This window comes from Panthera uncia, assembly GCF_023721935.1.
Source record: "Panthera uncia isolate 11264 chromosome D3 unlocalized genomic scaffold, Puncia_PCG_1.0 HiC_scaffold_8, whole genome shotgun sequence".
Lineage (NCBI taxonomy): Eukaryota > Metazoa > Chordata > Mammalia > Carnivora > Felidae > Panthera > Panthera uncia.
The window spans coordinates 60,503,295-60,531,243 of record NW_026057586.1 but is presented as its reverse complement, the minus strand read 5'-3'; the positions used below and the strand labels follow the sequence as shown (position 1 = coordinate 60,531,243).

At 43.7% G+C, this 27,949-nt stretch overlaps 1 protein-coding gene across 1 annotated transcript in view; it reads right to left on the bottom strand.

The window, feature by feature from the left end:
- The window catches only part of PIEZO2 (piezo type mechanosensitive ion channel component 2), a 471,937-nt gene continuing 443,988 nt past the window's right edge, over positions 1–27,949 (bottom strand). The window contains 14 exon segments of the mRNA XM_049620442.1: positions 1–535; positions 538–644; positions 1,732–1,915; positions 4,068–4,147; positions 5,334–5,462; positions 7,297–7,469; positions 9,038–9,130; positions 9,465–9,653; positions 14,677–14,824; positions 16,546–16,704; positions 22,297–22,511; positions 22,610–22,757; positions 24,924–25,056; positions 26,286–26,538. Coding sequence (XP_049476399.1) covers positions 393–535; positions 538–644; positions 1,732–1,915; positions 4,068–4,147; positions 5,334–5,462; positions 7,297–7,469; positions 9,038–9,130; positions 9,465–9,653; positions 14,677–14,824; positions 16,546–16,704; positions 22,297–22,511; positions 22,610–22,757; positions 24,924–25,056; positions 26,286–26,538 — 2,154 coding nt within the window. The 3' untranslated portion in view covers positions 1–392.

Below are 27,949 nucleotides of genomic sequence, written 5' to 3'. Positions count from 1 at the left end.
AACGTTTTTATTTTTGAGACAGAGAGAGACAGAGCATGAACGGGGGAGGGGCAGAGAGAGAGGGAGACACAGAATCTGAAACAGGCTCCAGGCTCTGAGCTGTCAGCACAGAGCCCGATGCGGGGCTCGAACTCACGGACCGCGAGATCGTGACCTGAGCCGAAGTTGGACGCTTAACCGACTGAGCCACCCAGGCGCCCCACAAATAACGTTTTCAACAGCACCTTCATTTACAAGGTAGCTTAGACTGCAGAAGGAAGTCAGCTCCTTTTTACCACCTGTCAGAAAAGAAGCCATTTCCATCCAACTAGAAATGCTTAGCTCTTATGAGGATATTATGCTTTTTTTTAAATTCAAATGTTAATTTGATCTGCAGTCTGTGTCTTAAAGCATCAATTTGTTTTTTCTCTAGTCCATTTGATCATGGTTTCTGGTGAGCGGTACAGGAATATTAATTTGGCATAGAGATCTTCCTCGAGTTCCAGTTCCCCTGTCTCTCGAACTAAAAAAATATCTGTGCACAACTTCAGAATTGGTCCACATTTGGAAGCTCTTCAAACATGATGGAGTGAGAAATCCCACTGAAGAATTCACGGACAAACTTCCCAATCACAAGGACAACCGAAGCATACAATCCCATGATACTGGGGGAAAAAAAAAAAAAAAAGGTAGCTAGAAATTGTATCTACCCAGTTAAACACGTCTAAAAGAAAAAAATAACAAAATTTCTCTAGTTTTTCCCTTTGGTGAAAACATTTACTCTGTTTATTAAAAAGGTAATTCAGGGGCACCTGGGTGGCTCAGTTGGGTAAGCAGCCAACTTCAGCTCAGGTCATGATCTCGCGGTCTGTGAGTTCAAGCCCCGCATAGGGCTCTGTGCTGACAGCTCAGAGCCTGGAGCCTGCTTCCGATTCTGTGTTTCCATCTCTCTCTCTCTGTCCCTTCCCTGTTTGCTCTCTGGCTCTCTCTCTCTCTCTCTCAAAAACAATAAACATTAAAAAAAATTTTTTTTAAAAAGGTAATTCATATTCCTTGTGTAAACACACTTTATACATTACAGTGCTGTAAGACTTGAAAAATAAAAGTGTCAAAAAAATCTCAATTCTGGAAACAACCAATGCTAGTAGTCTCATGCATGAACTTCAGGGGGTTTTACTGCAAATATTATATAAAGAAACCACATAATATACTTGATAGAAATGCAATTGTACTATATATACTTTTCTGCACCAGCTATTTATGTTAATACTATAATTCTGCATAGACATTGACTTCTTAACAGACTTTCATGTCTTGTAGGGGATGCATGTGTCTTAGAATGTAAGCATCAGAACACGGTGAAATGATAGCATCAGACCATTTTGGACATTGGACCATGTCCAAAATTGCGATGCTTGACTGAGCATCTGCTCAGGTCAGAAGGCAATCTATACAGAAAAGAGATAACCCTACACCAATTTCTAAGTTTAAACATTGAATTACATCAAACGTAACAGGAAGACGTGGAGTCAAGAAACCGGAAACATGACTTCTAGTCCTGTCCTTAATGGTGTTATTCACCCCAGGCATTTTGACATCTTTGGGACTCTGGTTCTTGAAGGGCCAATGATCTATGAATTTTAACACTGCAGCTGTTAAGTTCAAGAATTTTAGGAAGGTACAAAGCTTCCCATCAACTTTATATGACACAGAAGTAGGCTCTTGTGACTGCTAACTGAAATGCGTCCTTACCCATAGCCAGCCAGGAACCCCAGACTGGGCGGGCTGACTTTGTCATTGAAGACCACCAGTTCCAAGGCCTGAGCGTGCTGATTGTATATTCTGTTTCCAGTCAGGTTGAGAACCCACCACTCACTGTTAGATTTAGTTGTATTGTCTCTGGACAAAATGATGGTGACATTCATGAAGTTATTTTCTGCAAGACGAGAGAAATGAAACCAAGTTAGCATAAGCATATTAAGATTCAATGCACGCAAATAATTGTCAGATGGCAGAACCTGATTACCACTATTCGTAGCATGTGATGCCAGGATGAGTAGGGCACATGTTAACAGCGTGAGTGGAGAAAGGAAAGTGGGCCGCAGGTGTGCATAAGGTTTCTCCTTGTTGCTAAAGAGGACACTCACTGTTGCTAAGTGAGCACGGCAGCCATATCACAGGGTGAGAGTGAAGACCCACGTGATATATACCTGAGTATCACACATGCTTAATATACGTGAGTATATTTCTTTGCTAATAATTCCAAGCAACTAGTTAGACATTTAAAAACCCAAATCACTGACTTTTTATTGACTTGACTAATCCAATCATATTACTAGCATTTATTGAGTGTCTTCTGGGAGGAAGGCCCTCCGTTAGGTGATCAGGGGTTACAGAATTGAATACAGCACAATTCCATATTTCAATGGGAACAGGCCATGTACATGAGCACAACTTATGGGCACGTGGCAACCACTATTAGACCTGTGCTGACAAGGAGAGAACAATTCTGGTTGGTAGGATCCATGAGGGCTTCCCAGATGAGACGACTTCTGAGTTGAATTTTGCTGAGAACATCAGTAAAGTGGAGATGGAGAGGGAGAAGAGGTTATTTCAGGAAGGATTGATGGCATGAAGCTCAGGAAAGTTCTGAAAACCCATGATGTGTGGTTAATGATTGCTTGTGTCGGAGCTTAGGGTGAATATAAAACAGTAAAAGGGCCAACAGAAAGCTTGGAGTTCTCTGTGTAGGCCTTTCTAAGAAAATACCACCACTGCCAATGATAATACGGCCTCCACTGAGAATCATGGTGGTGGACTATAAACTGTGAGGGTGGGGGCCATGGCTGAATTATTTTCTGCTAAATTCCTAGATCAAAGGAATCTAGGACAGTGTGTGGCAATGTAAGTCTATTGGATGGATGGATGGATGGATGGATGGACGGAGAGTGAGGCAGGAGACTCATAAAGATAAAGAAACCCCTCCTCAAGAAGAATGTGAACCACTGAGAATGCTCAGGAAGAAAAAGAACCTTGGTTCTGAAGTCTAGAGAGTTCTGAAGGGGGACATCTGGCCCATGTTTGGATCTAGTTTGTCCACGTACTGGTTGTATAACCTTTGCTGAGTAATTCACACACTGGGCCTTGGTTCCCCCTTTGTAAACTGGTGATAACCACCAACGTATGCTAAATAGGCCTTATGGTAAAGATCAGAGAGAACTCAGTAAAGCTAATCAGAGAAGTTGTTGTGTTGGCAGGACCTGAGAACACCAAGACCTGTGGTGTGGGAAAGGGGACTTCACAGGCTGAACCTCATGAGGAAGAAATGCATAGAGATGTGGGGGCCCGCCCACACTTGTCTTCGGAACCTCTATGCTGCCTCTACTTCTTGAGATCTCCATGGGGGTGTCTACCTGTTTACCTACGCAATCCCCATCTTTCCAGCTAAACATGAACCATGTAGAACCTCGTCTCCAGTACCTGGCATACTGCCTGGTGACAATGAGCAACCCATGTTGGCAAAGGAATGAATGTGACTTGGATATATACTGCACTGTCCTTCTACTATCTGTTCTTGTCCAGGCAACTGATGAAGTCAAACAATGCTTCATAATTAATGCTTAAGAATTCCAAAGCATCATCTTACTACCATCTCTGTTATTTGGGGTAAATACAGTCCCTAGAGACTACTGTTGATACTTAACGACCCTTGGGCTGAATCACGCACATTTCCTGCTACCTTTTTATTGCTCTTATTGTGGGGCCTTCATATTTAATACTGCATGAGGCCATTTTCTGCCCAAGATATGGATGTTAATAGAAACAAGTAAACAGACTAAGGCACTAAATGTGGATTTAAGCCCATCAAGTTCTATATCAATGAAAACAATGAAGAATATGGCTTCTGGTAACTGACTGATTCCTTCTGGCTGTGGAACGCAGCTGGGAGTCTCATGCTTCCTATAAGCTGTGTGTCACAGAGACAGAAAACTGGAAAGAAGCTCAAGAAAGGTTGAAAATGCAAACTGTAGAAGTTGAATAAAAGAAGGTTAAAAAAAAGTTCTGAAACAATTCCTTCTCAGCCTTACCAGACAAAAGTTGCTTTATAGGTTTTGAATTCGAATCACTAGGTGCTTTCACGTAATATGGGTAGATCTTTTCTATAGTCCTGTATGTTAAAAAAAAAAAAAAAAGGAGGGGAAGCGTAATTAAGTTTTAGTTGTTTTACCCACATAAAATTGATTTTTTTGTTGCTACTTTGACCTCATATCAAACGATAATGGTGAATCTTTGTATATGTATACAATGTGATGTCATCGCAATTTATGGGTTCCGTTATAACTAGAATTCTCTGAAGCCAAAAAAATTTTACCTGTTTCTATTCGAATACTCAAGTAAACTCTGTACATGAGCAGTTTATGACTTGAAAACTGCTACAGAGATTTTCCATGTCTGTGACTGTTTCTGAAGCAAGGGACTGTTTTCTTGCTAGGATCTAGGTCTATACTCTCTCTCTCTCTAGATATATCTATAATCAAGTGGACGGCATGAATCTATCTAGGACAAGACTGAGGCTTGAGGGGAGAACTAGTGGCCTGGACCTAACCCTCCCTCTGCCAAGGACAAGCTAAGTGACCTGAGCAGGTCGCTGTGTCTTTCTAGGCCTGCCTGGTCTCTCATGAAATAATGGGGGAGGAACTGACAGTCTTTGAGGTTCCTTCAACTTTAGTGATTAACAAAGGCTGTCGTAGGGAGCACGTCTGAGGACTGCATCATGGCGGCTTATATTCACTGCATTAAAGTGGGGCCAAGGCAGACTGGAGGTCAGAACTAGGCATTGGCTGGTGGACGTCTGGAATACTTCATTTAGTGGTTTTGCACCAATAGCATCTTTTTCCCCCTCCTGCTTAGAATCTAGACATCACAGCTTATATCTGTTTGAAGTGGAGTACTTACATGGCAGGAGAATATATTAAGATGTAGATACCCCCCCCCCCCCAAATTTCCTTTTACCCCTCATCTTTCCCTCATCTCCCATCCATTCAATGACCCCAGGCCAGGAGCAATAGTAGAAGAGGGGTATCCCAGGGGCTTAATCTGGCTTTTGGTGATTATGGTCAGATAAGAGCAAAGTTTGCTGCCCAGGAACAAGGTCAGTACTCCCAGGGCTAGGTGGACAGAGTACCGGGGGAGGAAAACAGAGCTGCCTTAATGTAACACAATGAGGCCTCCAAGTAGAGATTCACTTGAGTTACTGAAGAAAGTTGCATTTCTGGTATACGGAGTTTGCAGATGCAGATTTTGTACCAGATATATCCATCTATTAAAGCTAATTAACAGGAGCAATCACTTACACCGGTGTTCTTGAACTTTCCGTGTTGTTGCCGGCTATCATTTTAGCTATATGCTCTCGTGTGGTATTTTTAAGAGGAAAAGAAAGCTTATCGGTTGCAATTTCTGCCTTTGCACCCAAACTCATGTTTCTGTGAAGAGAAATAAAAAGGCTCAATGTCAGTGATTACTTGGAAGTCTAGAAGAGACGTTCAAAAATTCACTTGACTCTTCATTTTATTAATCTCACCAAGTCTTCCTTGGATCCACAACTGTCACCCCCAACCTTTTCTGTCCACCTCACCTTTACGTCCAGCTTCTTAGACAACCAAGTTAGTAAAGCCCGGGGAGGCCACAAACACCTTTAAAACAGATGGCAGGTGAGAGGGCAGAGTCTGTTGACTAGAAGAGAAACCGTCTTGATGCTCTGATAATGAGTTTCTGAAACACTTTTTTTTATTAATCTAGTGAGGTTAGTCTCCATGGTGACCAATAGAATCCATGCTTTTAAAAGAATGTTCCATCAAGAGTTGATCTTTAATGTTGTTATTATTTATTATTATTATTATTTTGGTAGCTCTTCAAAGAAAAGGCTAGAAAGTGAATTTTGGCAGTACAGAATTTCATGTGAGGAATTTGGGATGTTCTAAAGGAGAAAATAAGATGAAAGAAAGAGTTCTTTCAATTCTGAACAGCCCCCTTTCAGATATTTCTTTACTGTTTCTTTGTAAATTCACTTTAGATTGGAGAAGCCTTCTTCTGTACCTATCATAATTCTTTCTTAATTTTATCCTAGAAGCCAGGAACCATGAACCCGATGAACCTATCACTTGACTGCTGGCATAGAATCCTGAATCACAAGACTATGACAAATACAAACAAACAGACACTAAGCCAACCAACTAGTGTATTGTGTTGAGGTTTCCCGATTGCTTCACTAGCACATTGGGCTTCTGAATGCAAGAACTTTTCTTAAGACACGCTCATGAATGGATAAGGAAAATGTGGGGGGGGGGTGTGGAATGTTACTCAGCGGTGAAAAGGAATGAAATCTTGTCATTTGCACAGACACGGATGGAGCTAGAGAGTATTATGTTAAGCAAAATAAGTCTGTCAGAGAAAGAAAAAATGCCATATGATTTCGCTCATGTGCAGGATTTAAGAAACAAAACAAGTGAGCAAAGGGGAAAAAGAGAGAGAGGCAAACCGGGAAAGGGACTCTTAACCACAGAGAACAAACCGACGGTTACCAGAGGGGAGGTGGGTGGGGGGATGGGTGAAATAGGTGATGGGGATTAAGGAGGGCACTTGTGAGGTGCACCGGGTGTTGGATGGAAGTGAAGAATCCCTATGCTGTACAGCTGAAACTAATATTACGCTGCGCGTTAACTAACTGAATGTAAATACAAACTTAACACAGATCAACAAGTGCAGTAGTGGCCACGTCCTGGCCATGGGCCCAGGTTAGGTGAGAAGGAATCTCTCTCAGCTCTCCCCATCTTGGGACTCCCAGGCTGCTCTCACATCTCCTGCTTAGAGAAAAGATCTGACAGGACCGCCCTACGTTGGAGGGATTCGAGTGAGAATTCGGGTTCCCGAGACTGCCAATTCTTGATTGCTCAGACCAAATCTTAGATCAGGGAAATCTTACAATCATCCAGACCATTTCATTTTATAAGTCATGACACTTTTTCTTTTTGCTTTACCTCTCTCTCTCTCTCATTCACAAAACTCACTGCCAGCCTCTCTTTAAAAACTGGAGTAGAAAAAAGGAAAACTAAGAAGTTCTTATTTTTGTCAGATCCTAGGCAAACTGTTATTTAGTAAACGCAGATGTTAGCTGTAGCATCGAATGAATGTTCCCAAAGTGTTATGTCAGCTATAAACCACATCCATCGACTTTTTCTTTACTTCTATCCACCCACCCCCACCCCGAGTTTAGATTGGGGGGAAAGGGGAAATTATGCATGGAAATACAGTAACTACCTCTGAATACTCCATGAAAAAACAACAGAGAAGCTACTATTGGGGTCCATGAGTTCGCTTATCATTTTCTGCTTACTGGGAGGGCTGATGGTCCACAAAGAATTTGAGTTTCCTTCCAGTTCTGCTACAGTTATGTCTTCTTTTTCATAATTTTCCAGAAATTGCATAGCACCCTGTATGCGCACAAACACTCATGCATAAATAGATCATGTATATGGTGATGTACAAATAAAATTAAAAAAAAAATGTTTGTTTATTTTTGAGAGAGTGACACAGCATGAGCAGGGGAGGGGCAGAGAGAGAGGGAGACAGAATCTGAAGCAGGCTCCAGGCTCCGAGCTGTCAGCACAGAGCCCGACGTGGGGCTCGAACCCACCAACTTTGAGATCATAACCTGAGCCAAAGTCAGAGGCCCAACCGACTGAGTCACCCATGTGCCCCCTGTGGTGATGTACAAATACAGTGATTACTCTTCTTTGTAACTGGCTACATGAAGGGGAATTCTTAGTAAGGAAAGGCAATTTTTACAGTGCATGGTCTTCATGCTCTATCGCACTATTCTGTTCCCCTCCCCACAGGGATGGGCAGCCCGAGTGCCGTGGAGCAATCTTGGTGATGTTGCCGCACCATCAGCTATGGGATCATCCCAACTCATCAATAAAGAAAAGACAAATGACTTGGTGTCATTTTCCTCCCCATTAAGAAGGAAATGTATCAACTATTGGGGTGTTCCCTCTCACCACCCAGTCAAATTTAATCCACCCACAATATCCTGGTCCTGTCTCACAGCTGCACATCCCTCAAGATTAGTTTTGGCAGTGTGCATTAGAGGCTGATAATTTTATAAAGGAGATAAGCATCTGTGTGCCTAATCATTTTCTTTAAATACAAAGTATTATTTGTAAGGCAAATTTTAATTCTGAAAGCTCGATTTATCATGTGATTAAAAGTTTGTAATGTAGGGAAGAGAACACATGAGCCACAACTTTACCACCAGGGCATCACTGCTGTGATATATGGTAGGAAATGTAGATTTCATTTGTTTTAATTTAAAAAATAGGAATGTGTGTCCTTTTTCACTTAGGTTTTATCTTGAGAAATGTTCACGCCATGCAGAGTCTCTACAATGACTATTTTGTATTATGAAAGACGCTGCTCGGAAAATATTCAGACGACATAGCACGTAAGTAAAATGCAAAGCGGTGGTCCCCTTCTCCCACGCCGACCGCCCTAGGGAAGCCAGTGCCTATCAAATTCACTTGATACATTTGCCATAACTTATTTAACCGGTCCCTAGTTATGAAGCCCTCAGTGGCTTCCAGCTTTTACTAATGCAGAGAATGCCAGCACAAGCAAGGGCCTGCATAGAGCTTTTCCAACATTTTGAATGACTCCCTTAATATAGATTCTCAGATTAGACCTACCCATCAAAGGGGTCAGTATCTACTACAATTAAAAAAAAAATTAAAAATATGAAAGAGGACCTACATCTGTTAAGCTTACATTAAAATGTCCCGAATTACAATTATGTTTATTAACACATATCCAACGATATGGACATAATGGCTCAGAGTATCGAAGGGGCCAGTGGCCAGAAATGCACTGCGAACCCCTGGTAACCCCTGACAAGTCCCTCCCACCACCACAGGCCACGACAGAGGAGTGAACAAAATGACAAGCAGTAAGCTCACCTTTCGTCTAGAAAGGTCTTCACAGAGATCTACTACATGCATTTACTTACAGTGTCCCTAGAAAAAGCTTTCATAAATTTATTAAACTTGGGCTGATCCATAACTTTCAACTGGCTTTGCTGTGCACTCATTGTGAAAATAGGCTGGAAAACAAAGAAACAAGGTGCCGTTAGCCCTCCAAGGCCCGTCTCTGCGTCCTGGGTTAAAAGAACAATATTTCCGCCGCGTTATCGCCCCCCCGGGCACCCGAGGGCAGCTGGCCTCAGAGATCTCTTTTTGAAGTGATTACCCAACCAGAACAAAACGATTCTTTCACTGTCTTCGGTGCTTTACTTATCTCATACATCACGTATTTGCTGACCAGCCGAAATGTAGGGAGGAATGTGGAGCACCAAAGCTAACTCCACATCCTGTGGCTGTTTATTGGGAAAGGCGCCGGCAGGTGAGTGAGCCCTGGGGGAGGTGCACAGCGGTTACCTGGTACCCTCCCAGGGTGATTGTGACCGAGACGTCCAGGGGCTGGTTGATGACCCCCGCCACAGATTTGATCAAGGACATGAAGAGAAGGGGAAACCAGACAATGCAGATGAGCAGAACGATGATCATGCCTCCCATGCCATACTTCACCACTTTCTTCTTCTTCTGCCCCCGGGGCTGCGGGTATCTCTGCAACAGAGGGGTCACACCGGGCTCAGGCTTCTGGCCCCGAGAAGCAGGCGGGGTCTGGGTTGGGGAGGAGGGGTGCGCGCTCTTGCCGCGGGACCCGACTGAGTCCTGATTCTGCTCAGTTCGCTCAGGTCACTCTATGAAATTAAGTAGTGATGTGAAGCTCTAATGAGCACCCAACACGTCCCCACGGTGGTGCCACGAGGGACCAATGGACCCGAGGGACTTTCTCCTTAAAACTGTGTTGGTTTTGGCTGGTGATGAACCTATGGACCGATGGATCAAATACCGCTGAACAAAGCCTCTGCTTTCAAGGGATCATGTGGGAGAAAGACATTTTATGCAAATTCCTGAATATTCCAAAGCTGTGCCTATCAACCACCTGCTCTTGGTGGGTGGAAAAATGTTTCTCACTTCATTCATGACACATGTTGTCAGAAGGCAGTGTGGTTCAAGCCCTGCAATAAGATCTGTACGATCAGAAGAGCCCTCTCTCTCGGCCGCCAGGACTCCACGCGGGTCCTCAGCGGGGGCTGTGCCGAACAGCAGGAACTGGGGGGTGGTGGCAGAAGTGTGCGTCACGTGAGGGACCTGCTCTCTCCTACAAAAGCAGTGCGTTTGGTAGGGATGGGATCACTTCCATCAGCTTTGTTAGGGACCCACCAAGCACTGCTCCTAAGCAAGGCACCAGGAGCCAGCTTTGCTGTCCGGAATCAAAAGGGCTTCAGATATGCACGTGTAATCCTGGCTTAAATGTTGCTTCTCCGTGACCTTTTTGCCTTCCAGGGTCACCCCCTGAAGCTGGGCTGCACACACAATATGGGGGTTACCCCCACTCCCCAGCCTGGCTGTGAGATTTATCCTGGGGGGCACAATCCCTCAGGAGGCAGCCATTCATTTCACTAGAGGTGAGGTAAGGAAAACTCATCCACATTCTGCCTGCAGGCGCTGAGCTCATGTGACAAGCGACAAACAAGGACAGAGGTCTGGGAGCCAGCACTGCTACAATGGCTCTATGGGCCCTGGCCGTCCGTGATTGCTGAAGTCAGGCCTGGAAGTATAGGGCGGGGGCTGGACGGGGGTGGGGGCACGGGAGCCAGTATGGGCAGCATTATGGATTCTGTGCTCAGGAGATAGTGCCTCTCAGTGGCTGTGCTCCGAGTTAGGGCATGATGTTCAGATCCAGCACTGTATTTCGGTATCTTTGCGCTGGAATTTGAGGCCACTGATTACAATTTTCTATTGCGAAAGAAAAACTGCAGTATTGGAGAATTTCAGATATATATTCACACACACACAGGCTTGCTTTTTCATCTTTTTCTCCGGGAGGCAAGTTTAGACAAGCGGCCTCTCATCCTCACGCAGGAGCGCTCAGGCATAAGGGGGTGAAGTGTTTTGTTGGTTCAAGACTTTTCTCTGCTAAGAACAGCCTGGGTCTCTTCTGACTGTAGTGGTGCCATATCGGTTCCTCTCCTGGAGGCCACCCTTTGAGGCTCACTGCTAAAATCCCCAGAACCTCCCCCTCCGTTCTCCCCCTTCTCCTGCTCAGCCCCGGGGCAGGACACGGCCAGGACCTTTGGACCTCTCTCTAACTCTGAGGCTACTTCCCCCTTCACCTTTCAAAGGGACCGTCCCCTTCCTGTCCTGCACTGCCTGTCACCCTTTTCCTGGGTAAGTCAATGCTCTTCTGGGTCTCCCAGTCTGCATAACCTTCCAGGCTACATTTCCAATCAGCTTCCTAAAGTGTTTTGGGACGTGGCTGCCTGGAAATCATTGGAAACGAGGACTGGGACCCAGTGGCCTGCATTTGTGTGTGCTCCTGTGCCAACACTCTGCCTTTTAGGAAATTGTTCTGGCTTCATAAAGTGTGTTCATAAAGGCCCTGGAGCACAGCACATTCGACTTGGAAGAATCCCCAAGAAAAGTTACTTAAATTTTTTCTTTTAACATTTATTTACTTTTGAGAGACAGAGTACGAGCAGGGGAGGGGAAGAGAGAGAGGGAGACACAGAATTTGAAGCAGGCTGCAGGCTCCGAGCCGTGGGCACAGAGCCCGACACGGGGCCCGAACTCACAAACCGCCAGATCATGACCTGAGCCGAAGTCGGACACTTAACCGAATGAGCCACCCAGGTGCCCCATGAAAATTTACTTTTAAAAGCAGCTTACTCTTCTGCTTTATACTGGACAAGAGACGGTCACTGGTAACGTTTCTGTCTCTGATGGGACGGAGTAAAAACGTGTGCCAGATTCGCTTGGACTCCCCTGACACTGACCTCCCACACACCTAAGTTTCTTAGCAAATTGTACTACGTGTGATTTAAAAGGCTCTTATTCTGAAATAGCCAGCAACTGAGCATAAGATAGAAGTGTATATTTAAGTAGAGGTGATGCATGTATCACCAAAGGTGATACACTGAAATGAGGCTTTTTATTTCTTGAAGATAAAATGACAACAATAATCGTAAACACTTTGTGGGGAGGAATGCTTCGTGTTCTAGGGCACAGCAAACCCTGTCCTTCACAAGGATGACGGGCAATGGCTGTGACTTCCTCACTAGAGTATTAAGAAGGTTGTCGGGGCGCCTGGGTGGCTCAGTCAGTTAAGCATCTGACTTCAGCTCAGGTCACGATCTCACGGTTTGTGGGTTCGAGCCCTGCGTCGGGCTCTGTGCTGACAGCTCGGAGCCTGGAGCCTGCTTCAGATTCTGTGTCTCCCTCTCTCTCTCTCTGCCCCTCCCCCGCTCACGCTCTGCCTCTTTCTCTCTCTCAAAAATGAATAAACATTAAAAAAAAACTTGAAAAAAAAAAGATGGTTGTCACCTGTTGGCTCAAAGGCAGTGAAAAGCTTGTAAGAGCTAACAAATGGGGCAGATACAGCTGCTCCCATGAAAGGTGGCCCTGTGTCGATGTGGGACAGTAACGCGAGCTCTGATTCAGAAACCCCCACCCCCCCACCTGAGGACTCCCCTCCCATTCATCCAGAGGAAGTAGTATCTCACGGTTTCCAGTGCTCAGTGGACAGGCTCTGGGTTTTAGGATGCCGTCCTTCCCTCCTGCTGTCAACAGATACGTTCGTCTACTTCATGCGGAAGCCAGGCTATGTGGTGTGCAGTCGGCTCACCACATCTTTCCCCAGCTTCCCGTAGGATGGCCACTCCTCTTTGCCACTACTAACTTATTCACCCACGTCTCTGGTCCCACGCTTCCCGAGGCCCCCACCCAGACTTTTATCCTTTGGCTTCGATGCTAAGAATTTCTTTTTCTTTTTTTCTACTGTTCTTTTCCTTGCCATCTACAGAGGTTCAGATCCTCTCTATTCCGAAATTACCCTCTCCACTTGCCTGTCTCTTGGACTGCTTCTCTCTTGGGCCTTTCTCTGGCCTGTGCCTGCTCCCTCTGGAACAGCAGCCACAGGATGACCCTGGGCAAGTCTGTCCAGCGACATGCAGCCCAAACTGCCGACCCGCAGAATTGTGAGCAAAGAAAATGGCTGTGATTTTTTTAAGTTTATTTATTTTGAGAGACAGAGCACGAGCAGGGGAGGAGCAGAGAGAGCAGGGGACAGAGGACCTGAAGTGGGCTCTGTGCTGACAGCAGGGAGCCCAGTGTGGGGCTTGAACCCACATGACCTGAGCCGAAGTCAGAGGCTCAACCAACTGAGCCACCCAAGTGCCCCCAAAACGGTGGTTATTTTTAAACCACTAAGTTTGATGTAGTTTGATAAGCAGCAATAGACAACTGATATGATAAACTGCTGAATGAATAGATCTAGGACCTACGCTTCCCAGCACAGAGGTTTCGGGATGTAAGTTCTCCTCTGTGTGACGGTGTGTATGTGGACACCTCTGGGCAGCGGCCACCTCCTGAGGCAGCCAGTCTGTGATGGGGTAGCTTCGACTGTTAGGAAGTTCTTCAGATGCCACTGAAGCTTACTAGAGCTTTTGCCAACCTGTCTCAACTCTGTTATCTTGCATCTTCCAGACAAATTCAAACTTTCCCCCTGTTTCCCACTATTTCAAGTAGTTAAAAGCAGCTATTATCTTTACTTCCTTCCATTTGTTTTTCTACTTCCGACAGAACAATGCTTGGTTCTTCCCGCTTTTCTTCATTGGTCACGATTTCTGGATGCTTTATCGCCATGACTGTTACCTTCAAAGTCCCTTTGGTAGAATATCTGCCATATTCTGTCATTTTATCAGCTTCTCTGCTCCTTACAAATGAGGACAAGCTAGCAGATTTTAAGTTTACTGCCAGCCCTGTCTCCTTTACTCTCACAAACCCCACAAATACAGGAGCCGCAGGTCAGTGGGACCCGTGATTATGAAACTGGAACTCCAAGAAGCAGCAGCAGAACATACTAGAAATTATATACACTGGAGGGAACTTTTTCAAGGAGGGTATTATCAAGAAGAGAGAAAAAAACGGGATACTTTCTACCACCTCAGCCAATGCTTGTTGAGCATTTCCATTGCTGTTATGACTCCTGTTTCCGACGTTAAGCTTTTGCAAAAAATCCAATAAATAACAGTAATTGTAACTGTATTCAAACTTTAATATTCAACTTAACAGAATAAGCAAATATTTGCACTTCGATTTCCTTTGCACAAGGAAGTTATATTGTCCCGTCGCTCATCAAAGAGTGAATCAGAGGGTGAGCCTGAGTCCAAGCCACCTGACCCTACTTTTCTCCATCCTACCACATTCCCTTCTGCTCCCAAATGAGCCATTTAAGAATTATGGGGTCACAGAGCAATATATCATTTCTTCTTTTAAAAATAACTACAATATAGGCTGGCCAAAGAAGAACACATCTGGATGCCATTGCTGACTAAGGTAGCAGTGAGTCCAAAATTCCCAAGTCCACTGGGGTGGAAACCAATGGGACAGTCACAGGTCCTCACCATCTTTGTCCCCTGCCTCCATGTATTTGGCCACAAAACTTGCAGAGATTCACATGAATCTTATACCCAGCCTGGATGGAAGGGAAACGAAAAGGGGTAAGGCATTTTTATTGGCTTACTTTTTCAGACTCCCGCCAACACTTCAGGATGAATATGTGAGCGTAGATGTCCTCCACACAGATCCAGCTGGAGAGGCTCAAGGTCGTGTCTGTCCACACCCAGTCCATCACAGCCCTCAGCTCAGTCAGAAAGGGAACGAGGCGGAACCTGCCAGAAACCACATCTTGCTAGAGAGGCAGTTGTGGGGTGGCCCCCGTCATCCTCCCAACCCCGGGAGCTCATGTAGTTCCTTATCGTTTTAGCCCCTATGACTTGGGAAAAATTCTCAAGGTGACCCTTATGGTAAAATTAACTTGGAATACAACTGCTTCTTATCTTAAGTCAATGTATGAATTAGTATTTTCCATTCTTTTTTCTATTTTTTCTTTTTGCTGATGGTCTTAACAAATTAGGATTGCCTTTTAAATAAGTTTGAAGGTGTCCTCTCCCATGTCTCTCATCAAAGTCTTGTGGTTTTCATTGCCCAGATCTTTTCATTTCTTCGGTTAAATTTATTTCTAAGTATTTCATTGTTTTTGGTGCTATTATGAATGGGATAGTTTTCTTTATTTTTTTTTCTGATGTTTTGTTTTTAGCGTATGGAAACACCATTGATTTCTGCATGTTGGTTTTATGTCCTGCAACTTTACGATGAATTCATTGATTACTTACAACCGTGTTTAGGTTGATTCTTTAGGACTTTCTACATTTAAGGTAATATCTTCTGCAAAAAGACCCATCATTTTACATTTTAAAACGTGTATGTGTTTATGTTATGAGAATCTGTCGGTCGCGGGATTATTGAGTACTGGGGTTTTGTTGTTGAATGAGCTAGGAAAAGTTGTACACCTGATACGTGAAAGCTGAGGGGAGATGAGAGATGTCAGAGGGAGCAGGACATGGGGTTGGGGGCACACAGTAGACTTAGTAGACGGTGGACTGAGTAGCTGCCTCAGGTTAATAAGATTCTGGCCTTACGTTCTCATATTTGGGAATGGGTTGGCGTGGGCTCCTCTCTGGCCTAGGAACTATTCCCTGTTTCTTGACTAACACAGAGCTTCTCCCAGCTGGAGACCTAGGTTCACCCTAGGCTCTTCAGAGCAGCTTGGGTTATACTCAGAAATTCTCCCCTAGGCCACTCAGCTCTGCCAAGTGAACACTAATCCAGCCCATTGAAGAAATATCAGGCCATACACAGAGAACACCACTAAGTGACTGACCGAGCACACTCAACACCTCTTCTGTGACTAAGTCACCTGTCGCCAGGTCTGGTACAACCAAGGAGCCAGCAGTGCCAGGAGCAGCCTCACCTTCTGGGCTGTGGTATGATCTTCATTGGAACAGAGAGGAGATACTACCAACGAAATTCTTACACGGAAGAGCCGATAGGCCTTGTCTAGTAGCTAACTTACTACCAGGGACAAGCAAGTCATGTGGCATTCAGGTTGACGTTAGGTGGAATAAATGGCCCTCTTCAACGGAGGAACTCATTGTATACGCAAAATTCCAAGGGGATCTTCAAATAGTACAAATGCCGAATTTCTGTTCCATTGTGCCCAGAAATACATTAATACCTAAGGATCGTGTATCCCTGGTTTTCATCCTGAAATGTTACCACAGTAATTATGCAGGATCCAGTAATAGAAAATTAACCCATGTGGATAATTCTAGAACACTATGCTGACCAGGTGTGTGGCAACCACACCTAGAAAGGCTATTTCAAGAGGCGTATCTGTCTTTTGCCAAAAGTCGTAAGAGTTCTGTGATGATCTATATTGCCACATCAGCCTTTTTTCACCTTCCTGTTTCTTCCCAAGGAAACAAGTGCCTTTCTATTGCCAGCCTCCTCTCTGTGGGTGACTGTGACAACACAGAGTGTCCTTCCTTACCCTTGAAACAAGAAGAGGTTGACATAATTGTAGCTCTTGGTGAGGAAGTTTCCAAGGACTCGCGTTGGGTAGCCGCAACGGATTTGGTAGGCAGACAACCCAAAGTAAACACATTTCACAAAGTACCAAAGCTGAGCGACCAGGTTCTGGCTGAATTTCCTAAAGTGCGAAAACATAAAAGTGAAATAATGGAATATTCTTCTGGTATAAGAGCATACCAGTTTAGGATTCAAAAAAAAAAAAAAAGTCGAATTGCCCCTCTGGCATGTAGAGCCAGTTCAGTCAATTGTAAGGAATTCTCTGCACCTAGTAGTAGATCACTTCGAAGGCAAACAGTAGGGTAAGAAAGTCTAATAATTAAAAAAAATTCTACAAATGGTGCCTCCAATGTGTTAGTGCGTAATTCAGTTGTTTAGGCCATGAATAAACTAATTTCTTTTTAAGCGAATTTACTAATGAACATTTTCTCACAATGTGAAAGATGCTGCTACCGTGATCCAAATTAAAGTTCATCAAAAAGATGTATTTTTTTTTTTTTTTACTTCAAAGGACCTGTCATTTGGAAGATGTAGGAGGAGGTATCCTGAGGAATGAATCCCCCCCTTTTTTGCTATCCATCTATAAAGGCAGGTCGTGGATTAACAAAGTTTCAACACCCTTGGTTCCAGTTGTGTTTACAACCTATTGCGTTTGTTCCTCAAGCCATCATGCTCAAGACGTCTGTCTTCATTTGAAGACTTTCCCTAGCTCTGAAAATCTATGATTCCATGATCTAACATTCTTTTCTCCAATGACATCTTCAGCAGTCAAAATGGTAGTCCCTTTTGCCAAGACTTCTGTACCAGTTAAGAGCAACACTTAAAGCTTCCTCTTTATTCCTCTTTATTTTATGTTTCAGATTCGTCGTCTTAACTTTTAATTCTGACATTAGAAGAAGACATGTGTTATTTTTTTTTAACTGAAAATACTATTTAGTTGACCAGATCTAAGAACCAGCCGGGGATGCAGTGGCCTATGTATCTCAGGGACCTAGGGACCTCTACGTGGATCTCAACAACTGGAAATCTTAAAAGTAGTTCTTAGAAGTGTCTTCCCCTGTAGAGAAACCAGCTTTGGTATTTCAGGTCCTAATGTGTTAAATACACTTGACCATGATCTAGCACTTGACAAGTTATTAATAAACATATCAGAACTTTACAGAGAGCCAATATCAACTATTCCTTCCCTTTCCCTTTCTAGGGACTGTCTCTATTGGTGTAATAGTAAGAAAGAACATTCTTTCAGCTTTCCAGGGAAATGTCCTTGGATTTTACAAATAATTTATATGAAAACTGCATGAGGAAAAATTGTTATCTATCAAAATTATAATCAAAATTACAAAACTGTGGGGCGCCTAGGTGGTTGAGTTGGTTGAGCGTCCGACTTCGGCTTTGGTCATGATCTCACAGCTTGTGAGTTCAAGCCCCACATCGGGCTCTGTGCTGACAGCTCAGAGCCTGGAGCCTGCTTCGGATTCTGTGTCTCCCTCTCTCTCTGCCTCTAACCCACTCTCATCCTGTCTCTGTCTCTCTTAAAAATAAATAAACATTAAAAAAAAAAGGTTATAAAACTGTGTTGTCTTCCATCCCTTATAAAAGGACCAACCCATGTTGTGATGAGTACCGGGTGTTGTATGTAAATTTCAAAATCACTAAATCATACATTTGAAACTAATATTACACTGTATGTTATGTTAACTAACTGGAATTTAAATAAAAACTTGAAAAAATAAATGAGCATTTCCCTTCCTTCAACCTTAAAGTGAATCAACTTGGAATAAGTTAATCAGTAAGTAATCCTGTTAAATCTAATAGGAACATTAAGGTTGTCCCACAGTGAAGGACTTTTTCTTTTGGTGGTCTCTCCATGCTTTATTACTAGCAGCTGGAGTTATGCCTTACTCACCAATCTGTCCCCCATGGCACCAGCCACACAGCACTTTGTAGACTATAGGCAACCACTGAAAGTTTGTGGACTAAATAAATCACGTGCCCACGCACAGAAAACATCACTTATCAGATGAATTATTTAAAATATTGGAGCTTCCTGATGCTGAATATTATAACTGGTAGCCATCATTTTTTTTTTTCTGTATAGTTTCAACTCCTAATCTGTTCCTTCTCTTATTCTTTTCCTGTTTTGAAAAGGATTTAGATAACATAACTATTAATGACTGCTTTCTTTTGCACAGTAATGAGTAAAATTTTTAGCAACAATATCTGGAGGAGGAAAAATGAATCTGGGATGTTAACAAGTGATGGCAGCATGGCTTGAAATGACATGAAATTATATTGTCACTGACATGCTGACAATGTAGACTCAAGGCTCACCAGTCCTAATATATCTTGAATCAAATGTCCAAAAATAAAGATAGGGTAATCCATTGCACTAGGAATGACCATTAGGTGAGGCTCAAAAGTGAGATCCAATGAGACAGAAATGATCTCTGTGGCCATTTTTTTTTCTTTTTGGTAATATTTATAGCAGCTTTATTTGTAATTGCCAAAGAACTATAAACAACCCCAATGTCCTTCAACTTTTGTATATTTAAACACTCTTTGGTACATTTACATGATAGAATACTACTGACCAACAAAAAATAATTAAGTACTGATACATGCAACAACATGGATGAATGTCAAATATATTATGCCAAGTGAAAAAAGCCAGCCTTAAAAGCCATAGGATGTGTGATCCATTTAAATGACATTCTGAGAAAGGCAAAATTGTAGGGACAGAAAATGGATGTACCAGAAGCTAGAGGTGAGGGTAAGCCTCTGTCTACAAAGGGCATAGGAGATTTTATATATAACATTACATAATATATATAATATAATTATACTAATTATACTAATATAATATAACATTATATTAGTCTTAGGTGTGCAGCTATGGGCATAGTGTTAGTATTTATCATAGTGCCTCAATCTCTGGAATCCCATCATGTGGTCCTTCCCAGATGGGGATAGGTCTCTGCTTTATTCACGTTAGTGTTATGCCCCTTTTCACCTGGTCTACTGCCCTGGACATAGCAGGTACTCAATAAATGAGAAACCGAGTTGAAGTTTTCATTAATTCAGGTATTATAACAAACATTCCAGCTCTATTCGGTTTGCAAGGTATTGTTGCTTAATCCCCAGAACCTGTGAATATACTACCTTTCATTTTTTTAAAAAAAATTTTGTTTATTTAACATTGATTCATTTTTGAGAGACAGAACATGAGTAGGGGAGGGGCAGAGAGACAAGGAGACACAGAATCTGAGGCAGGCTCCAGGCTCTGAGCTGTCAGCACAGAGCCCAATGTGGGGCTCAAGCTCACCAACTGTGAGATGATGACCTGAGCTGAAGTAGGACACTTAACCAACTGAGCCACCCAGGTGCCCCTGTTAACTTTCAAAGAAAATGAAGGCTTTATAGTTGAGATTAGATTAAGGACCTTGAAGTAGGGAGATCGCCTAGGTTATCCAGGTGGGCTGAATCTAATCAATGAGCTCTTAATGGAAGAAATCTTTCTCAGCTGCGGTCAGAGGGAACCATGATGGTGGAGGAAGGGAAAGACTGAAGTAATGAGAAGAGGACTCCACTCACTGATGTTGGCTTTGAAGACTGAGGCCGGGCCATGAGCCAAGGAAGGCTAGCACCTCAAGAAGCTAGAAAAGGCGAGGAAAGGGATTCTCCCCTAGAGCCTTTAGAAAGGAATGCAGCCCTGCCTACCCCTTGATTTTAGTCCAGCATAAGATGATAAATTCATTCTGTTTTAAGCCCTAAGTTTGTGGCAATTTGTTACAGCATCAATTGGAAACTCATACCAGCAGGAATAACCCAACTCTTTGGTAATTTGATCCTGCTGAAGGATTCTCCATGGCTTCTCCATTGCCCTATTTCTGGAAACACCAGTCTCTATGAACTTTTCTATCAGGACACGGCAACATCCATGCTCTGGAACTCTGTTCTGGGGATGGAAAAATCAAATCCTTTTCACAACTGCACAACGAATTGTAGGTTGTATTATTTCAAGAAATCTGCTTGGTAGTGAGCACCCCCCCATGGGAGGTGGGGTGTAGCATACAGTAGGGTCAAGAGGTCTGTGATTGGGATCTGGTCTCACCACTAGCCAACTGAGTGACTTTGGGGACACCACTCTTCTGTATGGGTTTTACCTATCTTCATCTGTGAAGTTAGCAGGTCTAGAAAGCTTTTTAAGGTCCCTTTCGTCTCTGAAATTAAGAGTTTCTAGGAAGGCTGGTGGAGAATGCCCACTGATGCTCTTAAATGTCACAGAAATAACATTCATCATCTAACTACCATGGCTTTTAATGTGGTTTACTTCTCTGAGTTGATATGTATATAGAATTATTTATAGAGAAAAGCGCATTTATTTCACTTTAAAGACTAACAAATAAGATCCACAATGTCCTTACAAAGTATTTTAACAAAATACTAGTATTTTAACAAAAAGCTTGCCTTAATCTGAATTATTTTTATCAGCTGAGATATGTTTACTCTCCCCATACGCAGTATAGTGTGAAGGACTTATTTGGCTGTTGGTATTTTTCTGGGTAACAATTCTTTATTTACTTAGTTTTACTTCAGACTCATGGGAAATATCCTAACTCCATTTTTGCTTTTACAATATTTGCATTGCCACCAAAATCAAAAGGTCACAGCCTAACCATCCAGGTGAGAGTAGACAGGTAGCTGAAGCATTGTCAGGAGAGAGTTGAATTTCCTCGTTAAGAATGCCATTTGAGTCAAGTTATGAACCACATAAAAGTGAGAGCAGTTTTCATTACTTTCTAGTCACTCTTCGGAAAATGGCACTGGCCAGCCAGATTGCCATGTTAGTCACAAGGCTTGGCCACGAATGACCCTTGAGGTATGATAAAAAGATCAGCTTCTTGTAAAACATGAAGACTTTTAATGATATGTTGATTAAAAAGATCATTCCTATTACATTGTATGGGTGCTTCCATGTCCCCTTCTGTTCACCCTTTGTTCCCATAATCTCCTATTTATAGCAGTCTCCCTTGTTGCTCTTTCATTCATTGGCGCATCCATTTGTTCATGCGTTTGGCACCGACTCGGTCCCAAGTAGTGTTTCTGGTGGAAGCAACCTGGGAAATCTAAATGGGTTGGAGGCAGGAGAGAAGGGCAGTGAACAAGGTCCCATGAGGTGTAGGAGGACATGGCGCCCTCAATATGACTGGACCTTAGAGCTCAAGGAGACAGGGAAAGGCAGCAGACAGCCACCTCCAAGGATCTCACTGGCCCTTTCCCCATTGAACTTTAGGCTGCTCTTTTTATGTCCCACTTTCTCACAGGACATAGTCTGAGAGCCTCTCATTCTCTTAGCAGTGCCTGTAAGACCATCTCTGGTTCATCTCTGTCTACTAAGGGGTAGAGACAATCACAATGGAAGGCCTCCGGTTTTCTCAGATCGCCAAGGTCATCACTTCTCCCACCCTGAAAAACCCGATTTTTACGAATGCGTATGAACACACAATGAAAATGTGTTTGAGGAATCAGTTCACGTTTTGAGCCACACTGAATTTGATAGTGATGAAGATCTCTGACTTTTCCAACCCATGGTGCTGTTCGGCCGTGCCTCTGCCTGTACCTGGTGATTTTGTTGTGGTGATGCGTGTGGCATGATAACCTCCTGGAACATATTTGCGTTAAAGTGGGAGCGTGCCTCCGGCTTCCACCTTACCTCTCAGTCACACCCGGCAAGATGAAGAACATCCAGAAGTGAATTCCAAACACAAGAATGACCTGGAAAATGACCTTTCCCAGGACGGTCTTCCTGAGGTATAGTGCTCGGTCCACGACCATGGTTCCAAACTGAATTAGGACCATCACCAAAAAAGGCCCAGGGACCTGGTCCTCTGACAGCGAAGAGGTGATGTCTGCTGCTGCTGAGTGTTTCTGGGAAGGAAACAACAGGTTTAGGCACGAGTGGCACTTCACAGGACAGCATCGCTCTTACTCGTTAGAAGTGTGGTGGCCTTCACCCCCCAACCTACCCCAAAGGCCCAGAAGCCAAAGACGATGATGACAAAGTCAACAGTGTCAGCCAGGAACATGAGCACATACACATCGGTCACAGCACTGTAGTCTGGATGGATGAGGTTGTAGAAGAACTGTCTGATGGGCACATATATTTGCAAAGTCCTGCAAAACAGAGACCCCCAGCACTTGCTTCAGGAGGGCAGGATGGGAGGGATGACCGGGTATTTCCATCATTCCATTCCTCCGTATCCTTCTCTCCCAGCAGGTCACACCTCCCTTTTCAGCCTCAGCAGAGCCCGGTGTGGGGTGGGGAGGCTTCTGCTCTAATGGCAAGTGCAGACACATTCAAGTGCCTTCCTTGGCACTCTGCCTCCTTGTGCTGATGAGACCACAGGCCTCCTCTGTTGTTCGAAGCACAAGAGAATGGTCGAAAGCCCCAGAAATGAGGTGTTGGGTTTGTCACCTGATTCAATTACTCCCTGCCTGTGAGCCCCTGAGCATGCTACTTACTTCTCTGTGTTTTTGTTTCCTCTGTTGTAAAACCCCACAGGGCTGGGGTGAGAATTAGATGGGACTACATAACGGTCCTTAGACCTGGAGTCTGACCTGAGCACCCTGTACACATGAGGTAGCCCCTGCTCCTCCCCTTTATGGGTCCTGTGCCCCTTCTGATTCCTACATAGTGCCCTGGGCTTTTGACTACACCTTGTTCTGTCCAGCCTCTGCTCTGTCTTCCTTGTTTTCTGGGTTCTTCCTTCAATTCAAGGCCATGTTCACATTGGATGGCCCTCCTGGTCTCAGAGGCCACATTCAAGGCCAGCCTTGCCGAACCTCCTCCGTTCCCATTGCTTGTCTGCTGCCTGTCAAGGTCCCTGGCACTGGAGGAGGGGCTCATGCATTTTGCTGGAGACCAGCTGTGTGCCAGTGGACCTCAGTTTCCCCTCTCCAGGGTGAGAGTGTTTCTCTAACCTTCCAACTTTGACATCATACACCTCTCTGTCTAGGTGGGATTTAGCATGATGATGCTTGGAAATACATACTGTGAATCCTTGAAATTATTTATTCTATTCAAATAGGAAAACTATGTTTATAAATGTAATGGATATAAAAATGAATCACACTGAAAAGTGATTTTTAAAAACAATACATTACCTCACACAAAAAGACAGAAAAATAACATGTTGGTGAGGAAGTGGAGAGAAGGGAACCCTCGTGCACCGTTGGTGGGAATGCAAATTGGTGCAGTCGCTGTGGAAAACAGTATGAAGGCTCCCCTCCAAAATTAAAAAACAGAACTACAATATGATACAGCAATTCTACTTCTGGGTGTTTATCTGAAGGAAATGAAAACACTAACTCAAAAAATCTCTGCACACCAGGTTCAGTGCAGCATTATTTATCATAGCCAACTCATGGCCCCCAAGTGTCCCTCAATGGATGAATGGATAAAAAAAAAAGTGTGTGTGTGTGTGTGTGTGTGTGTTTGCACAGTGGTATATAATGAAGTATATATATTATTGGGATGAATACACACACACACAAACACACACACATGGAACAAGCCTGAGAAAGTCAAATAACATATGATATCACTAATACGTGGAATCTAAAAAAAGAAAAAAGAAGAACCCACACTCAGAGATACAGAGAACAAACAGGTGATTGCCATGAGGGAGGGTTGGGCAAAAGGGTGAAGGGGGTCAAAGCATACAAAGTTCCAGTTATAAAGTTAGTCCTGGGTGCACAGCATGGTGACTGCAGTTAATAATCCTGCACTTTACATTTCATTAAAAAATTTTTTTTAAGTTTGTTTATTTTGAGAGACAGAGAGAGCAGAGGAGGGGCAGAGAGAGAGAGGGAGAGAGAGAAACCCAAGCAGGCTCCATGCTGTCAGCGAGGAGCCCGACGTGGGGCCTGAACTCATGAGCCGTGAGATCATGACCTGAGCCAAAACCAAGAGTCAGACGCTTAACCAACTGAGCCACCCAGGTGCCCCGTGTACTTCACATTACAAAGCTGCTAGGAGAGTAAATCTTAAAAGGTCTCATCATAAGAAAAACTCTGTAACTACAGGTGGTGATGAATGTTGACTATTGTGATCATCCCACAACGTATACATCTATCAAATCATTATATTGTATGCCTGAACTTAATTTATATGTCAATTACATCTCCATTAAGAACAATACAATAACAAGTCATTTCCTTATGTTTGTGATATGAGAGGTAACTTCTCTGCTCTGCACCCCTGGTTTATATGAAATAATTGATATCAGCTCCCTGACCCTAAAATAAAACACCCCACACCAAGTGTCTTCATGGACTCACTTCTTTATGGTAAATGCTTTTGCTTTGATTAAATGTTCTTGAAGCTTTTCCATATAAAGTTCCCTTTTACTTTTCTGCTTGATGCTCAAAACACTGCTTCCTTTTTGACTGCTGTTTCGGGTGCTTGTGCTGCCTAGAGACAGAAAAAAAAACCAAGATGTGCTGAGTTACAGGTTTGTTAACATAAACACCACAGAAGCCCCTGGAACCCACGGAGCAGAGGATGGCTTGAAGCAGATTGGGAGGGTGACTATATACTATGGACTGTAAGAATAGTGACTGGGGATTTGCAATCTGCAGTTTCAACTCTGCCTCCACAGTGAAATGTATTTGGGTTTCTACACCCAACACTGGCTCCTTCTGGGGTTGTTATGCCATCTTTTTTTTTTTTTTTAAGTTTATTTATTTATTTTGAGGGAGAGAGAGAGAGAGGGAGCTCAAGCAGGGGTGGGGCAGAGAAAGGGCACAAGAGAGAATCCTGAGCAGGCTCCATTCTACCAGTGCAGAGCCTGACATGGGGCTCAAACCCAGGAACCTAGAGATCAAGACCTGAGCCGAAACCAAGAGTTGGATGCTTAACAGACTGAGCCACCCAGGCGCCCCTGTTATATGATCTTTGTTCCAGGAAGAAATAGATTGGAAGAATAGTTTTTATCGTGCTAAACGGGGTCCCAGGTTGTGGGTTTTCCAGATTGGGTCCATGCCCCATGCCTTTTTCATGTCCAGATTTCTCTAACTGTAAAACGAATATGGATGACTGCTGGTGCCTGCCTGAAAAGTGTATTCTGAAGATGAATACACGGGTGTTTGGAAAGCTTCAGGCAGGAGCACTATAAATACAAAAACCCAATTTCTCCAAGAGTGGAAACTGGAGAGCTTGTCTATCTGCTGATAATACCCAACTATTTAGTTAGAAATTAACTAGCTTAGGGAATAAATAGGTGGTTTTGCTAAAAGTTTCCACTGATAAAATCTAAAAATATTTTCAAAATAAATTGTGATGTATAGCATTCTGGACACACCCTGAAATATCTCATATCTCTGGATATGATTTAAAAACTAGCATGTGCCCAGCACTTACTATACGAGGCAGTGTGCTGGCCACTTTTCACAACGACCCCAAATCCTCGTCCTGGGAAGGAATCAGATGTTTTAAAGAACGATATGACTGCCCCAGGTCACACAGTTGAGCTACGAACTGAACTTGAGTCTGTGATGTCAAAGCACTTTCTTCTCACATCACCACATCTGTCTCCTTGAGAGCACCCGTAAACGCCCCTGCCCAAGACCCAGACCCACTGGCACCGGAACAACCGGAAAACTCAGAGTTTTTCCAGCCTAAGGAAATCATGCGACAGATACCTCTTTTGGACCTATTGGAAGAAAAGCTGGATCTGGGGGATATCTGGGAGCTACTGCCCGATCGCTTCCTCCGGATGGCCGTGGGCTGCTCCGGGAAGGACACGTGCACCGACTCCGCTGACGCGGCCAGGTTGATGGATTTCAGAGAATCAGAGGAGGCTCTCCTGCCATGACTGAGGGACAGCTCGTCATCCGACTCTTCCTTGTCTGTGCCACTGTCGGTGATGTCATCTTCATCCCATAAGCCGTGGCACTGAGAAAGCATAAGGGACAACTCAGACGGCCATTCCCGGTGAGGTAGCATCGCATCCCCCACGATTAGAAAGCCAAATGTGAAATACGGTGACTGTGGCTGTGATATTGCATCATAAAACTGACATTTGCTAGATAGTTAGAATTTAAATGTTCTCACAAAAAAGAAAGAAAGAAAAAGAAGAAAGAAAGAAAGAAAGAAGAAAGAAAGAGGGAGGGTGGGAGGAAGGAAGGAAGGAAGGAGAGAAGGAAGGAGAGAAGGAAAGAAGGAAGGAAGCAGGGTGGGGGATGGGAGGAAGGGAGGAAAAAAATAATGAAAAAGAAAACAGATATATACGGGAGGCGATGGGAACTAATGAACCCTATGGAGGTGATCCTTTCACTGTGTCTACGTGAAACACATCACCACAATGTATACACTTTAAATATATTACAATTATTTTTGTCACTCATACTGCAGTAAAGTAGAAAAAGGATTGGAAAATGAAGGGACTCTAGGATAGCTTATTATCTAGGTGTTTATGATAGTCCCAGAGAGCGGGGACGGGCTGGTGCAGATCATGAGTTTGGCTAACTAATTGACATGGATGCAGATCATGTCTGGCAGATGGAGTAAAGGCGAAGTTATAATCACTTAACTCGTTCCTGAGGGAAAGCACTTTCTAGAACATATTTCTCTGTGCTTACAAGTAGCATTTTAAATATCAGTGGGTGAATTTAGCCCCACCGTCCATGTTCACCAAATACCTACACTTGAATACAAATGCTGTGTCTCCCTGAACATCCACGGTAAGCTGTGAACCCCTGCATCACCCACGGCTGGGTCAGGAACAGAGCTGCAAATACTCTACTAAAAAAATGTTGGCCCACATATGAGACAGAGATTGTGATGCACTCTGTAGAGCCTGCATTTTGCTTCAAAGAAATGGGCAAAAGGGGCTGGTAGGACAGCAGGAGGAAGGATAGCAGGAGAGGCTGAGAAAAACCAGGGGTCTTGCTGGTGCAAGAGGTTACCTGGACAGCAAACCCACCTTACAATGACCTTGCTGCCATTTCTTGAAGCTCCCCAGTGAGCCCACTGCCTCCTGAGTGCCCAGACTGCCAGGCTATGTATTTATTCCCCAGGAGCTCACCCAGTCCTCCCTCTGACACATGCTGTAGAGGATAAGAGCTCCAGTCCAATTTGCCAAAATTCAGTTGGTCAAAAAATAACTTGGAGCATGATCAATTCACTAAAAGACAATGTCACCTAATACACAGATTATTCTTTTATTTTTAATTTTTTAAAGTTTATTTATTTATTTTGAGGTGGGGAGGGGCAGAGAGAAGGGGAGAGAGAAAATCTGAAGCAGGCTTCATGCCCAGTGTGGAGCCTGACGTGGGGCATGATCCCATAAACCATGAGATCATGA